Source organism: Ambystoma mexicanum, chromosome 5q, assembly GCF_040938575.1.
Source record: "Ambystoma mexicanum isolate Mex_15411 chromosome 5q, UKY_AmexF1_1, whole genome shotgun sequence".
Lineage (NCBI taxonomy): Eukaryota > Metazoa > Chordata > Amphibia > Caudata > Ambystomatidae > Ambystoma > Ambystoma mexicanum.
Window position 1 is genome coordinate 523,938,193 of NC_090933.1, and position 18,510 is coordinate 523,956,702.

General features: G+C 45.7%; 1 protein-coding gene across 1 annotated transcript in view; it reads right to left on the bottom strand.

The window, feature by feature from the left end:
• Positions 1-18,510, bottom strand: part of PRKDC (protein kinase, DNA-activated, catalytic subunit) — a 3,362,625-nt gene that overhangs the window by 1,220,004 nt on the left and 2,124,111 nt on the right. The window contains exons 55-56 of the mRNA XM_069621025.1: positions 6,913-7,086; positions 4,436-4,534 (exon numbers count right to left, since the gene is read on the bottom strand). Coding sequence (XP_069477126.1) covers positions 4,436-4,534; positions 6,913-7,086 — 273 coding nt within the window. The remainder of the gene's footprint in view (positions 1-4,435; positions 4,535-6,912; positions 7,087-18,510) is intronic.

An 18,510-nucleotide genomic window follows, 5' to 3' on the forward strand; every position in this document is an offset into this window, starting at 1 on the left:
GTAACATTTTTATGTTACCCTTTCCCCGATGAATGGCTGGTGGCAGTGGTTTACTTTTAACTACCGTGGTGTGCTTTTACCGCGGGCTGCGTTCGCAGCTGCAGTTAAGCACCCAAGGGTGCCATTTTTGTCTAAACGGCCCGGTCTTCTTTTTTCGCCATTTATTTATGGAAAGGTCCTTCTTGAGATTCACTCTGCGCATCAAACCAGATTTGGTTCCTTTGTTCATTTTGTCTTTAGCGGGATTCACGAGTGAAGCTCGCTTCTGGCTCCAGTATGTCTGGCAGGGGCAGGAAGTGAGGGTGGTGCCTGAAACTTCCTGTGTTCAATCCCCTTGGTTACAGGAATGCACCCAAAGGTCTGCCAAGGACAGCCACCCTGCTGTTTCACTGGCAGCTAGGCTGGAATGAATGGGAGAAACATGCATAAAAGGCAAGGCTTTTTGGCTTGGAAGGCAGAGTCAACTACTGGACGAAGGAATCCGAAGAAGAACTTGGAAGAGATGCCTGCTGCAAATCCTGGACCGTTGGTTTGCCTGTTGAAGCCCTGCTGCTCTGCTGAAGCTCCAAATTCGCCTCGACTAGAGAAGCCCTGCAAGGACAACTTCTCCCCTTGAATTGGTCGGACCAATCAACTCCAAAGTAAGCCCGTCTGGACATCCTCTCGAAGCTGGCTGTATTTCCACTGCTGCAGCTGCTGGAACCGAAGCGCCAGGGAGAGGAACACCAGATTGTGTGCGTTGCTTTTAAGTTGGCGAAGAGCTCCAGGAAGATCCTCGGGACTCCCAGGAAGCAGGGCTGACCAAGCCTGAGCCACCCCAACAGAGTGCTGGACCCCAGATGCAAGGAAAGCCCATCTTGAAAGCCAAGAACCGCAGTGGTGTTGTTTGCTGAGACGGGAGGAACTGAAACCCAAAGTGCCACTGGATAGAATTTGGTCCTTTTCTGTCGCCGATCGTCCCATTGCAGTGCAGGAGTCCTCCAGATGTCCTCCAATATGTCCCCACGACTGAGGACCAGGAACACAAGATCTGCAGGGCTGAACAGGAACAGAAGCCAGCTGGAACCATTTCTTCTAACCAAAGGTACTGTACAGAGAACTTACCTCTTGTCGTGTAGCCACACTTGTTCTCAGTGGAGACTTGTGGTCGTTGCTGCTGTAGAGTTGCTAACAGCTTCTTTACCTCACACACCTAATCAGCTTGTGACCCTACATTGATTCTTCTTTTGTACAAAGACTTCTAAAACATTGTGCAAGACTTTTTACCTACCTATAAGAATTGCTACAGCTCACCTAGACTTTTGTCCAATTGACGTTGGCCTGGCCTGGCTCCGTGAATGACTCGTCTTCCCTCTGACTTTGTGTTTGGTCTTCCTTCCAGGAAGGGGTTAACTTACTGTGACTTGGGGGTTGCCAAACATACTTACCTGCTTCAGAATATTTGTCAGATATCTTTTTTTGTTCTAATAACCTTTTCTTTGACATGCTCCTAAGTATTGCTCTAAATGCAACAGTGATATATGAATGTCAACAGTGTCTTAGCTATTTAAGTCACCTGAGGGTGTAGGAAGTGTCTGTGTGCCATCCCAAATGGGTATTTGTTGATTTAGAGAAACTAAGAGTGTGTATTTCGGAGTGTATGTATGTGTTACTATTATATTGCCCCTTTTGAAGAAGGCTTATTTAAACTGACTGTTAAATAAATGAATAATTGTTTAATCAAGAAACCTTGGGTGTAAGAGTTTATTTGAATACTTGTCACTGTGAATCTCTGCATAACTCCCTTACTGCTCACATTGAGCCCTCTTGAGATGAGCCTGGCTGCTCAATCACGCTACCAACCTGTGTAGTACAGACTTATACCAAAGGTTGGGTTCCTATTGCTAGGAGATCAAGGTTGTTGTAGTGCACCCAAAGGGTACTGCTCCAAATCTTGCCTAACACTGGCTATTCCTACGAAGCAGTCTTAGAACTACAATCCCCATTAGTCTTCGAGATCAGTGCTGCTTTCACTTTCTCAGGACCAGAGAGGGAGGAGGTAGATTACCATCAAGTGTGCTGCTCCAGGTGTTGCTAATCAGCCTTCTTAAGCACAGGGCAGGTCAGTATTTAAGAAGCTGCCTGTAGGAGCACAGGGCTCTTGCATTCAGTTCACTCCCAGCCCTTTGTGCTTTGATCCCATCCTTGGATTTCTGCTGTTTCCTATTGCTTCCAAAGCCTGCTCCTGTTCCAGTGCACTGTGTTCGCTGCTTTGCAACCCTGCTACTCTGCCTACACTCTCCTGCATTCTGCCCTTCACCTCTGTGCTTCCTGCAGTGCAGCCCTACTCCCCTACCTGCAGTCTTCTGTTCCCTGTCTGCAGCCCCTTGCTCTCTAACACCTATTATCTTGTTCCTTTGCTACAGTTCCTTGTTCTATGCCCATAGTCCCTGTTACCTGGCTTTAGTTTTCAGTCCCGAGTTTCCTTATCAGACTGCAGTCCTGCCCTTGTTATTCCAGTCCAGATTTACAGTTCCTTGAATTCCTTGTTACTAGTCTACAGTTCAGTCCATGTTTTCCTAGTCCAGAGTTTCAGTCCTGAGTTTTATTGTTCCTGGTCTATAGTTCAGTCCGCTGTTCCTTGATTCCGGCCCTTAGTTTCTAGTCTGTAGTTCCAGTGTCCTGTACCATTGTACTTGGATTATTTTCTTCTTACTTTTCATCTTTTATTCCTGGTCTCAGTCATGAACCTTGAACCTTGCTAACTTTGACTTCCCTTTTCCCCTGCATATTTCTGTTACAGTTCTTGTCCTCACGTGTGCCTTGTGTCATTCCGTTGTTGAGAGTTTGGCTGCGGGGTATCTAGCAGGCAATCTCTGCCCATTTCCTTTGTCACGCTTCAGTATTGTATCTTGTGTCATTGTTAACGGTGTGCTGGTTCCTGTTTCAGGAGGCAGTCATTGTTCAGTTCCTGCTGGACCCGTACAGGCTTCAATCTTGGCAGCACTGTTTCATTGCTCATGCCTTAGGGTCCAGACACAGACACACACTGCTGCTGCTCCTTCCAGAGTGGGGCTCTGTAATAGTAACCAGCTCAGAAGGCTAGAATTTCCCTAGCCGTGTGGGAACCTCTTCCCCCACTCTGCATACACCCCAAGAGTGAACCTAACATGTTTGTTTTACTTATACTCCCTACCCCTTTCGGTTCACTGCCTGTGTTGCCTATCCTTTCTTGTCTGCAGGCCTCCTTGCACTCCTGTTTCTTGCACACTGTTCTCCCCTCGGCTTTGTGCGCACGTCTCTGCTCCCAAACGCATGACAGCATATAGAACAAATGTAGGATAGCCTTGATAACAATGACCGGTTAAGAACAGGATGTGGCAAAATGTTTCCAATGTATAAGGAGGGAAGTGTGTTATGGATAGGTTTGGTCATTATTAAAATGTATGTATAACAATATTACTGTTGTAACGGTCATTGGGGGATAGTGTACATGTATGAATAAGCTTGTATTTAACTGTCAAGATAAGCATGTTTTCCGGGTGCATCATTTCAGATGTGCATTTGTTTACCTTGTTGCTATCTGTTTGTCCTGTATCAACATAACATGTTATGGCGTCTCCTGGGCAACATGGAACCATCTAGAGTTACAAACAATTGTGTGTGTAATGATTGGTGAGTGTTCAGGTTACCCGTTTGCAATCTGGACAGGAGGGCCTCCTTATGTGAATAAATACTTCTTTGAGGAACTTGCCTGGTTCTCCTGTGGATCCTTCAATACACTTTGTTCCCATATTATCTTTGATAATATGGGAAGTATTGGACGAACCCCATTCTCGAAGCGGACTAGCTGTGCCCAACTTTTTAATATAGTCACACAGGCCCAGCTTGCCCTTTGCGTGACTGAATCTGTCATTCAATGTCCACATTTTATACTAGAAAGATTTTTGTCTTAGATTATAATAATTGCAGTTTTGAAATCTGAATGAAAGCCAACAGATAGAACAGAACACATATGTAGGTACTGTGATTTCAGGTCTAGTGAAAAGTAGCTTGTCCAACAATAAAATTAGTAGAGTAGGTGTACGAAAGCAGGTGTCGAAAGGTCATTAGACATACCAATAATAAAAGGTGTGGGAAGTAAGCACAACAAGATCGTAAAACCTCAAAGTCTTGGGCAACTTAATGGCTCAATTTGAATTGGTGCTTTATTAGACTTTTACCCCTGGGTACATAGGTTTGGTTCAAACATCGAGCACTGGTTGTGTGTGGAGATATGAACTGAGCTTTGTGGCCTCAGCACAGCAACGTTCCACCTATTACTAAAACCCGCATAAATATATTGTTTTTAAGCTAAAAGAACTTTATGCCATCATAATAACATTGTGTAAAAGGAGAACATCTCCCAAAATAATAATGCACTCATAACTGGTATACTATATAATGTAACACATACTGCAGTTCAGCATTTTCATCCGTCAGTCCCTGAAGCAGTGTTTCCTTTGCCAAATTCAACACTTCTTGAGAATGACTGTCTTTTTGGCTCTCTGAATCCCTGGAGAAAAAAATAAAACAATTCATGATTGCACGTTCAAAGTTCTGTGAAACAATTAGACATATTTAGCAATAATGATGATCCGATGTAGCAGGAAGATCAGAAGGAGAACAGGGGGGAATTAATAAAGGTTTTCCTAGTGCCTTTGCTCCCCTCTACTATACTTAAGGGAGGTTGTAGCACTACACAAAAATCCCCACTACATACCATCCATCCTGGGATATCCTTGCAGATAAAGCTCCCCAAAATGTTGATAGACATTCAAACCATCTGGAACCTGCTAGAGCACTGCAGTCAAACAGCATAGGAAGCACTCAACAGTTACCAAGAGGACAGGCATGCATACCGGGACACAACTGAAGCTTTGAGAGAAGTAACACTTTAAGCTTGGCAAAACGATCCCATAAGGCCGAAGGCATTTCGGCGACCGCATACCCACAAATGAAGCGAAGACTGGAGAGAGAGAAGGCAGCAACACAACTCAGAGGCAGTTGTTCCACTTGGAGCCCACAGCCCTCTGGAACGACAGCACACAAGACAGGCAAGTTCAGCAAAATTCTCCACTAAGGCCTGCAAAGGATTGGATCACCATACACCAATGGCAGATGGGGCAAGCAAGAGTAAGAGCTGTAGCCTATTCAGAGGCACCACAAAAAACACATTCCCATCCAATCAAGCGCCATAATAGATCGAAGAGAGAAGACAGGGCACTCAGGACCACTAGAAGGGTGCAGGAAAGCTGAGAATCTGGAGATGGCTAAAGATGCCTCTGCGAGTTTGGGAAAGATGACAACAATGAGATCCCTAGAGAAGCTTTCAGACCTAACCAAGTTCGTGACTCAAACAGCTGAGGCAACTGTGAGGTTGAAACATTGGAGCAGCCAGCCAGACATAGGACTGCTGATCAGTAAAATGTGCACTATATTCCTGATTGAGCTTGACACTTTCCCAGAAGGGAAAACTGGGCATCATCTCTAGGAAAGCAGTAGGAAGCAAGGCAGGAACTTCCCCCTGGTTGGATTAGAAATAATGAGATGGACACTAGATCACTGTGACTGCAATTTTAGCCAAGAAGTCAGATTGACGTGTCATGATTTCCTGTATTCCCCAACTCATTTTTGTTAATATGCACTAGGGCCTTTTCTTAGTGACCAGCGCAGCCCATTCTGTGTAGCACCAGAGTAACATAGTACACTTTTAAGTAAAGAGAACATTTTAAACAGTGCTTGAAAGCCAATATAAATAATATAGCACTGGGTGAACAAACAGGTTTTGCAGGCGACGTATACTGAAGGGTACAGCCATTCCGGTTAAGATATGATATTAAATATAAAACAATACAGTTCAGAAACATTTATTTTGAAAACACGGAGCCTTCTGAAGTCTTCATTTTTAGTTGCAAGGCAAGGATATCTACATTAGGCTATCGGTTGCGATCCGGCCAGTTGGCTCCAATGCCGATTGGTTTGTTCTCCACGTATTTTGAGATCAAAACCATATACTCTTAATGATTCACTTTCTTGTAAGAAAATATCAGCCACCGATTTTGAGTTAAAATTAACCACTGATCCGTCAGTCCTATGTCGGACTAAAACATTTACTCACTTTATATCCTTTGTTGAAATTCCTGCCAAGTTTGGAACTTCCAATAACAAGCGCAGGATGTTAGTGCGATTTAGATTGACAGATTTGTTTTGCGGAATAACACTTCAACCAGAATACCGTTCAACGGTTCAGGTTCCATTGTCTTTCTTTTGATTAAGATTTCCCAGAGAAATTCCTTACAATAGAGAGAAACCATCCTGACGGCTTTTAGTTTAATTCAACCCTACTTGTTTATTTTGGTCAATCCAGTACCTTTATTAATAAAAACATTTGTTAACCTGATACCCTAGTCTGACCTGTTTGTCCATCAATGTCTGCTATGTGACAAGGCCAAGGAGGTACAGCACAAGGCACTATTCAAACTCAAAGAGGCACCAGCCACAAATACCACTCTCACCATGTATCAAACACAATCTAGCTCAGAAGAAGGGAAACTCGATAAGCCGTCTTTGTAGATTTTATGTGCCAGAGAACACCCAGTAGACAGAAAACTAGTGGGGAAATTATGTGGCCCATGTGTTTAAGGGAGAGCTTCAGAAAGGGTGAAATGGCAACACACCCTACAAATACATGAAAAAGGGAATATTGAAACAGATTGGAAAATGTGATAGCATCAAGTTAACACCCTCTGAGAACCCTCTCCAGATGGCCTACAAGGTCAAGGACCATCTGCATAAATGGCTGGAGGAGTTAGACTTAGAATCAGTATTCTTCCATGTCCAAATCTACAATACTTCCACTGTTTAATAAGTAGTGTGCAATTAGAACCTTACCTGTAATTGTCATAGATCCACATAAGGATATCATACATGCGCTCACGACAGACTGGAGAGGAGTGTGAACTGAATGCTAGAACAGCTGCCAAAAGTTCATTCAATTCCGACGGTTGCAGTTTGGCCAATATCTTATATACTATGTCCAAGCATACTTTCTGCCGTTCGTCATCTCTAAACAAAAAATGAAAACATGAACAATTATATGTGTCTAGCCTCTACTACTGCCTTTTATAATTGACATAATTATTGCAATTGCTATTACGATTATTTTCCATTTAAAAAGGTGAGTAATCCCTCATATTATTTCACTTGTCTGTTTTGCTGCATTTTACTATTGATTTAAAGAGGTTTTTTCCTAGCTTTAGCATTCCAAACCGATGTCAAATCTTACAGTGGCGTCAGAGTGGGCACCAGATATTAGTCATTTTGAGAAAAGCCAGACCTATCGTCCTATTAAGGCTTTGGGAAATAACACATCTTAACAATACAAAAAATATGATTAATAGAAAAGCACAAAGTTTGTCTTTCAAATAACACCAACAATGAAAAAAGCCATTGCAAAGACGGCATTAAAACTATCCCGGCACTGAAACCATTCAATTATTAATATTGTGGTGAACCACTCAACCAGATGTCAGGTCTACCTTTTTGCAATAATATAGTTCAAACACGTTAATCTAATTTGCTGTGTAGAATTTTTAGACAATACTTATAAAGAATCATTTACTTACCTTATGGTAATGTTATTTCTGAGTAGTGTCATTTCTGATGTATTTCAGGCAATAGGTTAGTGGTGGCTGTGCTTTAATATTGGCTTCACGAAGGGTGCAAGCCATTTTACTGCATTGGTAGTCCAATGTACCTTTTTGGTAGCCATTGGGGTATCACTTTTCTTTTACATCCTGTTCAGACATTTTATTTTCAAGGGCTTTCCTTTGTCTAGGCAAATACAACGTAGGTTCAAAATGGCTATTCTGACCATGTGAGCTTTTTATGAGCCCACGATGGCAGCCTCGAAGCAGTTGGTTAGTCATCTGACCCTCTGCCGCTAAAACCCCATAAATTGTATTGGAGGAAACATGTGTGTTAAGCCCTTCAAAAACTATGTGACTGTAGGGATTAAAAAGAAAAAGAAACAGCCTTGTCCTGAAGACCTCACAAAAATAGAAAGAGCAGCCAGGTAACCATTCCTGCAGATCATGTTTAGCCAAGGATAACAATAATTCCAGAACGACTTAAGTGGGTCACAACATAGGGTTGACACCCCTTCCTCTACATTAATTCATGAATTTCCTCCGTCTGCATGCATAAATGGACTTCATTTGCATGCTCATCTAAAGCACTTTGGATTAAAGGGCTATATAAATTCAATAAAATACAAATACAAATACAATACGTCACTTATCTAAATCCAGCACCTCATCCTGGCTGATGGCGGCAATCATGGACCAACCTTCCTCACAAAAGTGCCCCCCGCCCTCCCAGGGGACGACGCGAGAGACAATCTGCCACAACATTCTTCGAGCCAGGTACATAGTTAATGGATAAATTGTACTCCTGGAGGGGATGAGCCCAACGGTTAATCCTTGGGGATCCCCCCCACATTTCTCCCATTCAGTGCAGACTTCAGAACAAACGGCACACCCCACATAAATAATCTGAAACGGTTGACTGCCCAAAAACACGCTAGAGCCTCCCTCTCCACAGTATAATAATTCCTCTGCGCCTTGTAAGGCCCTGGATGCAAAAGCTATAGTACATTCCTTGCCATCCTGCACTTGGACAAAGGCCGCCCTTGGCCCACAGCGCTGGCATCTGTCATGAGTATAGTCTTACAACATGGGCTAAACATGCTGAGGTTAGGGGCAATAGCAATGCTATTCTTGATGCATTAGAATTCCCTCTCACACACCACATCCCAAATAAACTTGACATTCTTTTTCAAGTTCCCCCAGAGGGGCACAAATGGTTGAAAATCCCTTAATAAACTTACAGTAATACTCTGCTAATCCTAAAAATGCTCTCAATTCATCTTTGTTCTGAGATGAAGCACCCTTCACCATTGCCTCTACTAAGTCAACTTTTGGCCTAATACCTCACCAATCAAGGGCATGCCCTAAATACAACCATTCAGTCATAATGAATTTACATTTCTCTTTCTTGACAGTGAGGCCAGCATGATCTAAAATCTTCAAAACTTCACACACGTACACATCATGCGATATTGGGTCAGAAGCAAATACCAAGATATCATTGTGAAAGCACTTCACACAGGGGAACTCACAAAACAGTTTTTTCATAACTCTTTGAAAAACAGCTGTGGTGGATGCTAAACTGAAAAGCATGTGTTTGAACCTGTGAGCTACGATAGGTGTAATAAAAGAGGTGAGGGCTTGAGAATTACGATGCAATACAAGCTGGTGATAAGCACTAGACAAATCAAATGTGGAGAAATACTTAGCACCATCGAGTAGGATAATCCTTTCCTGTACTTTGGGTAGAGGATGTCGATCCACCAAAATGTTATTAAGTTGCTTGAGGTCAACACACATCCTGATATTGTCATCCCCCTTTCTTGCAATAACAATAGGGGGCGGCGACCATCAGCAGCTTCAATGGGTTCAATCACATCATTCAATTCCAATGTATCAAGTTCTGCCTTAAGTCTCCCCCTGAGCAACAAAGGAACAGGGCGTACTTTGTGCACTACTTGTTTAGCATTCCTTTTCAAAATGATCATGTGGCTGAAGCCTTTCAGACAGCCCAGACTGTCAGCAAACACTTTGTGAAAACGACCACTCACAAACCTAACTGGTTGTGAAGCATTACGATCAAGAACAATGCCAAGCCCTTTTTGGTGCCTCCAGCTTAGTAGCAAGAATGTCCATTGACATGTCCCAGGGCACTGGTTGAGGTATGAATGATGCCACTGGCAAAGGCTCTGGGATGACGCGCCCCTTGTGGTTCAACCAGCAGATAAGGTTCACTCGTGGAGACACCCCTACGGACAGGGGCCATAGACCTCATTCATGATCAAAATAGTAGCCTTCGTGCAAATGGTCATCATCAGAGCTTGTATAGACGTGTGGTGACCGTCTAGGAGACCCCATCAGCATCAGCAGAGACATTCTCACCAGCCTGGGGAGAAAATCAATGGGAGTCGGCAGCACCTTCTCCTTGCCTGAATCCTTTGGGATTGAGGTGACAATGGGCACCTGCAGCCGGAAGCTGCGGAGGCAGAGCAACACTCGGGAAGCCGGCATCTTGACCGTAGACACCACGGTATTGGCAGGCCCTGTCGTTGACGGGGCTACCGTCGACGATGATGGTCTCCTGGAGGACAAAGTAGTTGTCGATGGGATTGTGGTCCTGGTTGACCAAGTTGTTTTTGAATGGGCTTTTGACGGCCCAACTGAAGACCTCTCTTTCGTAGCTTTATGCTTGGACGACGATCTGTGCTTCGAAGGGGTCAAAGACTCCCGCGTGGAAGTTATTCCCCCGAACTGGCAGGCTCAACAAGGAGGGCGATGGAGACAGGGAGCAAGTCCTACCCGAACTAGGTCCAACAGCCACGGCAACCGTAGCAGGGGCATCAGCACAGTGTTTACCCTTCTTTTGTATCCCCTGGGAAGGGGCATCCTCAAATACATTGACTTCTTTTTGTCAGAGGGAGCACCCTTGTGGGACCGCCGGACCTGGATGAGGCATGACGGCGCTCAGGGGCGGAGTCAGAGGCCTTCACCTCTCATTGATAATGGTAGACAAGGGGGGAAAAAAGAGAAACAAAATTACAATTAGAATCACTTATCCATGCCATATTGTGATTTTGTAAAACTGTATTGAAATATAAGCCTGTTGGGTTGTCTTTAGCAGCCCCCATAGGCCTCGCTTACCATACATGGTTGTTTGCAGGTGGGAATTCTTAAAATCGAATCATGGGTTCAATCCCCGTTCTCCTAAAAGCAAAAGGCATGGTGTTCATGAATAGGGATTGGGCTGGAGGTCCTTGCCTAGCCTTTCTCTAGTTAGTATACATCAGTGCTATGCCAAATCTGCCTCCTATGAGTCTGTGTCACAGCTAATGATGTTTAGAGCACTCGTATCTGTATGTACTCGCACATCTTTGGTGAAAAGTAGCAATGAGCGTTTCTTAATACAATATTCCCTCATCTCTCTTGCATCTGTAACATATGTGTTGTAGCACTGAAATACTTGATCCCGATCCTATACATTCATAGATCAGTAAGAATCCTGCAGTTATATTGAGTGAACGCCACTGTTCGTCAGTTTAGAAAGTTTAACAAATGGGAGGATCAGTGAAAGCACGTTATAGTGAGCCAAATTGGAATACTGTTCGAGCATGTGGGTTGATTCTCTATCTTGCAATATTGGTTTGCAACTGCTTGAATTAATCTTACTGTTGTTCCTGGACTAATCCCACGCTGCTTTTCTAACGCGGATGTTCAGCGCCATGTTCTTAAGTGTTTACTCTGGTTGTCATGGCAGGGCTGACTGATCGCAATCGTTGTCACGGCAACGTTAAGCATCAGTTCAAAGATGCCCGTCTGTCAAGTTATAAGAGCTGCCATGTTGGAGCGGTGTGTTTTGGACGTATCTTATGTGTCAGAGCCTACTAAGACTTGAGTATGTAGTAAATAGCGTGCTCTTTACTGTGTCTGATAATATTCTCCTAAGCCAATGGTATTGTCAAGAGTATACGTTACCATAACCCAAACTAAGTAATTGTTTGCTGAACAGTGCATAAATATAGTAAAGTCTAGTGCTGTCTTGAATTCAGAAGGGAACTGGAGGTTACTTTGAGTAAAGACCAATGTTCTTAGGGCTCGAGGTTAAAATCAAAACTTTATTGTTACTTTTGAAAAATTAATATTCATCCCAATGTGTTATAGACGTTGGGCGATGGCAGAGTATAATTGATACGATTCCTTAGGCTTGCGTTAGTCGTGGATTTGAAAATGCGCATCCCCTTGCCCTACATGCATGCGTATCTGTGGGTGATCTCCACTTAGTTGTGTTGGCACTTGTGCTAATTTCTTATGTGTCATGTGATAGGTGCTATGTTGTTGTACGTGTTCCTGCCATGCTGTGCAGGTTACAGTATTCTCTTACTAACGTGCCCTGTCATGGGAATGTACGTATGATCCCAAATGTTAAATGAGCATATATATAGTCAGAATAAAGATACATCATTGTCATATCAAATATTCCAACAATAGGAAAAATTGTAAGTCACAGGTGTTGGTTGGTGGTTCTCATAAGAAAGCAACCATTTCGTTATCAGAGTTCAAACCCGTCACTGTTGTGTTGAAAAAGCATATAAATCTTGCTTCTGCTTGTCTCAAGAGTTTGATCCTATCTCTCCCTCTTCTTCCTAGGTTAACTTGTTGAAGTCCCAGAAATCTTATTTCCGATTTGTCTGCCACTTGGTGGATTGTTTGCCAGTGGAGTGATAGTGGAAACTATGGGTCCTGACTGCCGATTTTTGACAACTGTTCTCTTATCCTCATTCGCAATTCCCTCTTGGTACTTCCAATATATAGTTTGTTGCATCTAAATATTATGCCATCGATAACACATTTCGTCTTGCAATGAATGCTCTGTTTGATATTGATGGTTTTGCCACTCATGTCCTTGAATTCTTGTGTCTTTTCATGTGCGTACCTGCACATGGAGCAGGTCCCGCATTTTCTAAATCCTGTTGTCGGTGTTGAAGAGAGCCATGTGTGCTCTTACGTGCTGGCAATATTGGGTAATAGGGACGGTCTGACTTTGGATGAACAGGTTACTCTCTTACCTGGTAACGTTCTTTCGATGGGATGGTCCGACGACGCAATCCATACCTATGACATGTAATCACCACAGTTGGGCTGCTTTGGAAAATCTTCGGCGTCTGTGTCCTGTCGATACGCCGCCCTCGAGGACCTCCTCTGACGGCCGACGTCACTGGATGTTATAAGAAGGACGCACGACGCCCGTAGCCTCAGTTGTAGTTTGTTTCCCCAGAACGTGTGGCACCAGTCTTCTGCCAGTCTGACACACAAAGCCTTGCGGAAACGTAAGCTGCAATCGCATAAGAAATTCTGTAGCGGGGAAGGCAGCGATATGGAATACGTCGTCGGACCATCCCATTGAAAGAACGTTACCAGGTAAGAGAGTAACTTCTTCTTCGAGGGGATTGGGTCCTCCGACGTATTCCATATCTATGACAGACTCCCAAAGCAGTACCAATGTAAGGAAGTTGGAAAAGAATTTAGAAAACAGAAATTTAAAATGCCCAATCAAATTGCGGAGTAAAGGACCGCCTTGCCAAAGGCCAGACCCTGCCCACGGATGGAATCGAGGGAGTAGTGACGTACAAAAGTATGTACCGAAGCCCAGGTGGCTGCATCACAGATGTTACGAATAGGAACACCCCTCTGTAGGGCAGTAGAGGCAGCCATACCCCTGGTAGAAAGGGCCCGCAAGCCGACCGGTGGGTCCTTACCCGCCAAGCGGTAACACTCAGAGATAGCCAAAACAATCCAGCGAGACAAAGTCTGTTTCGTCACAGCTTGTCCCAAACGCTTTCCAGCGTAACCAATGAAGAGTTGATCGTCCACTCTGACACGGGACATGCGTGAAATATAAAAGCTTAACGCTCTCCTAGGATTAAGCCTATGGAGCCTCTCCTCTTCCTTACCAGGATGTGGAGGAGGATAAAACGCTGGAAGAACAACCTTCTGGCCTAAATGAAATTCCGACACCACCTTCGGAAGAAAGGAAGGACGAACTCCAAGGACAACCCTGTCCTTATGAAACACAGTGAAGGGTGGCTTAACTCAAAGTGCCTGTAACTCACTCTGCGAGCGGAAGTGACCGCAACCAAAAATACAGTTTTAAGAGTTAACAGTCTCAAAGGGCATGAATGCAAAGGCTCAAACGGAGCACCCATCAGAAACTTGAGAAAAAGGTTCAAATCCCAACCGGGCACCTGGAAAGGTGACGGAGGGAACAGATTAGTGAGCCCTTTCAGAAACTGAAAAATTAAAGCAATTTTAAAATAGGAACACTCTTCAGACGAGTGCTTAAATATGGACAGCGCCGCCAGGTAAACTTTAACGATACCCACTTGCAAGGTCCTGTGGGCCAAAGAAAGCAAAAAAGACAGAACCATGGGAATGTCACATGCAAAAGGATCCACATTCTTAACCCTGCACCAGTCGCAGAACTTACGGCAATGGTACAGGGACTTTGTTGCGGGCCGTCTGGCCGAGAGCAACATCTGTATCACGTCTTCAGGGAGGTCCCAATCCTTATACCTCAACCTTTCAGAAACCAAGCGTGAAGGTTGAGGGATCTGACCTCTGGATGGAGAACCTGACCCCCCCCCTCCCGTGAGAGCAGATCATCTCAGTAGGGAAGACGACGTGGAGGGCAGATGGACAAGTCGAGAAGGTCCAGGTACCACGCCGGAGCAATGAGGATCATCCGGGAACCGAACCTCCGTAACCTTCGCAGTACTTGCGGGATGACGGGGACAGGAGGAAACGCATACAGCAGTGGGAATGACCACTCCACCACGAATGTGTCTCCTAAAGTTCTTTTTGGAGGAAATTCCCGCAAGCAGAACCTCTAGCACTACCGGTTGACACTGGAGGCGAAGAGATCCACTTGAGGGGTCCCCCAAAGGGCGAAGATCTCCAGGAGAATCTCCTGAGCCAACTCCCACTTGTGAGAGATCGCACTCTGCCTGCTCAGAGCGTCCGCCGTCTCGTTTTCGTCTCCGGCCAGATGAACTGCCGAGATCGAAACTTCCTGCTGGATTGCCCAGAACCAGAGCTGCATCGCCTCCCTGCACAGAGGAAGTGACCCTGCCCCCCCCCTTTTTGTTGAGGTAGTGCATGGACACCGTGTTGTCCATCAGGATCAGGACATTCTTCCCTCGCACTGTCGGCAGAAAAGCCTTCAGGGCTAGCCTGACGGCCCTCAACTCCAACAGATTGATATGGAGTCTGGACTCCGACGGAGACCAACGACCGCTGACTGTCAACTCATTGGCATGAGCTCCCCATGCGTCCGTCACGATCATCACCTCCGGGCAGGGTAGCCAAAATGGAGCCCCCTTCATCAGATTGTCTTCAACGGCCCACCACATAAGGTCCTGGGCGACCGAGGACGGCACCTGAACAGGGTCCGACAACCTGCCGGAGGACTGAGACCACTGGAGCTTGAGTGCCCATTGCAAAGATCTCATCCGCAACCTGGCCTCTGGCACCAGAAGAATGCAGGATGCCATGAGGCCGAGCAATCTCAAGAACTCGAACGCTGGGAGACTCTGGGCAATCTGAAACTTGTGCACCATCTGCTGAATGTGATGAGCACTCACCTGGGGAGGAAAACACTGCCCAGGGACGTGTCGAGCACAGCTCCAATGTACTGGAGCCTCTGAGTTGGTGTCAAATTGGACTTCTTTAAGTTGAGGGAGAAGCCCAGCTTGTGGAGGGAGTGGCAGGTGACTGACAGATGATCCAGGACTTGCTCGGGAGAGCGTGCCCTGATCAACCAATCGTCCAGGTAGGGGTAGACGTGAATCCCCCCTTTCCTGAGGTGCGCTGTGTTAGGGAGAATTCTCTGTATAGGCTAATTTCCCAAATCTAGTGAGTCCCCCAGCAGCTTTGCTGGATTTTTGGGGTTTATTTTTTTTCTCCTGCCAAGAGTGAGACTCTTTTTCTCCCACTCTAAGGCATGATTTGAGAATGTCCTTTGACTTTGTAATGTGTTTTATGGGCTATGGGATCTTTTACTCTATAGAGCTTCATGTGTTTTTGGGATGTGCGTTACACAGCACCCTCAGTGCAGTAACACAGGGGTGCCATAGTGACCCCCAAACATAGACTCCATACCCTGGGACTGACTACTGTCTCCCAGGGCATGTAAAGTCACCATTGACTTTACTAGTCTTAAATTGTGAACAGAACCAGTACACACCATCATATTGTGGAAGTAATGGTAGGGTAATTAGATTGCCCCTGGGTCTGTTTTTCGAGGGGGCACTGTGCAGTCCCCCCTCGTCGAGTTTCTGGCTGGTGGCAGTGGTTACCACCTATGGGATTTTCCCATTCATTTTAAACGCACCACTTTTTTGGTGCAACGTTAAAGATACCGCTGGGCTATTTATTTAATATTTATTCCCCGGTTGGGTCTTTTTGCCAGGACTCGGTTTTAAAATGGTGTTTGTGTTCGCCTCTGTAACTCCAACCCAAGTCGAGCTCTTTGTTCCACTTTTTGGCGGGCTTCTGCACATAAGCCTCCAAAAGTGGTGCCACTCTGTCTGGGTCTACAGGATGTGTGGGAGGGGGGAATAGGCACCCTGGACTGAGTTGCCTCGGCAACTCAAGTCGCACTCTTGTGTGATTGGCCCAGTGGTGAGCCACCCGGCTCCCCACTTAGCATGTTTGAGTAACAGCTAGGACTGATGAATGGGGGTTTTCTGCATAAAAGCAGGGCTTTGGGGACTGGAACTTCAGAAGTCGCCACAGGACCTAAAGAATCCGAAGAGGGAGAAGCTGAGCCGGCCTGCAACGACAACACCACCGGTGGAGCCCTGCTGAACCGACTCACCACTTCCCAATGACAGAGAAGATCTTCTTCCTGGAGAGTCTTCTTCCTTTGAACTTGTGGGGTTAACCAGTTCGCCCTCTTTTCGCCTTCCTGGATCGTATCGTGGTCGAATCGCCTGTGCCAAGCACCCCGGCGGCCAGATAGCCACGCTTCACCACTACCGCAAATAAAAGGGTAGTACCTTTTAACCGGGAAACTCCACGGCTGGTGTCTTCCATGGCAGAGCAACGACCTCCAGCTTTCCTCCACGTCGAGATCTTCTCTTCCCCTGGACGAAGCACCGATTTGCACCCGCTGCCAGGAACAACTGCCCCCGCTGGAGCTTTCTCACCATTTCAGGTACTGTGTCCCGCCTGGTCTCCCTTGCAACAGACTGTTCAAGGTGTCCCGTAAATCCTTGACTCTCTATCCTGGGGTGACCTGGGACCTGTTAACTAACTTTACTGAACTGATCCAACTCCTTTTTGAACTATCTGCAAAGACTTTTAAAGTGTACTTCAACTGTGTGATCTTGGGCACATTCCGCCTTGCTCTCTCCAAGAGTGGGCCTGGCCTATGAACTTTCTTTCTCTACAGTAGACTCTGCCTTTCCGGATTTGCTGTGGTTCTTTTAAAAGTGTTGGTATTGTGTGCTTTCCTAATTCTGCCTTTTCCCTCCCTTTTTAAATAATTATTGGAGTGCCATCTTGGTTAAGCGCTCACCTCTGTATTGATAATAAGTGGTGTTCTTTTCCTAAGACTTGTCGAATAATTAATCAGGGAGGTGTATATATTTCTAGTGACTGTGTTTGAACTTGCTTGACATATTAGTGCCAGTGTATTTTTACAAGTGTGTTTTAAATAAATAATTATATACTTTTATACGCAAGCTCTGGTCAGTGTTTGCTTGTGCTACAGTATTTTTGTACCTAATGTGTATACTCTATATACTGCCTAACTCTTCTTGAGAGAGGTCTGACTGCTCAGCCACAGCTACCAGGTAAATCTGGGTGGTGCAGACTGCTACCAATTGGGTTTACTGCCAACACCTGTAGTCTTAACTTTTTGCAGTGGTCCCTAAGGGAACTGCACAGGTTTCTGCCTAACACGCTGCCACCACTACCATGAGCTTGGTGAAGACCCTCGGGGCGGAGGTCAATCCGAACGGCAGGACCTGAAACTGAAAGTGTGAGTCGCCAACCGCGAACCTCAGGTACTTCTTGTGCTTTGGATGTATCGGCACATGAAAAGAAGCGTCCTTGAGGTCGAGAGACACCAACCAGTCCCGACGTTGAAGGACCTGGAGGACTTGAGAGAGAGTAACCATCTTGAACTTGTCCTTCCTGAGGAGTCTGTTCAAATCACGCAAGTCCATGATGGGTCTCAAACCCCAGTCTTTCATGGAAATCAAAAAATAAGGGGAATACCATCCCTTGTTCCTCTCCGCTACAGGCCCCAGTTCTATGGCGCTTTTTCCAGCAGGGATTGAATTTCCTGCGCAAGGAGCGGATCCAGACTCTTCAAAGAGAGATTCCCCTGTGGATTGTCTTGAGGCCTCTGCCGGAAAGGAAGACAATAGCCGTGGGTTATGATCTCCAGAACCCACACATCTGAAGTAATGGGGCGCCACTCTGCAAGATGCTGCGCCAGCCTTCCCCCAACCGGCGAACCACAGGACATGGCCTCATGACTGAGCTGAAGCGGCTGCAGCGTTGCCTGAGGGCAAAGAGGCAACAGCCTGAGCGGCCTTGGCACCTCGAGTACCTTGTTTTCCACCTCTGGCACTCCTACGGTGGCCCCTTTGACTGGCAGCTCCTCTCGCTTTACCAAAGGATGAGTAATAACGAAAGGAACCTCCCCTCCATTGCTGTCCCCTAGGACGAAAAGGCAGAGGTTGGCGAACTGCAGCGCCCAACGACTTCGCTGCAGCTTTGGAGGTTTGCAACCTCTCAAGGCTCTCGTCAGCCTTGCTGCCAAAAAGATGTTCCCCGTCAA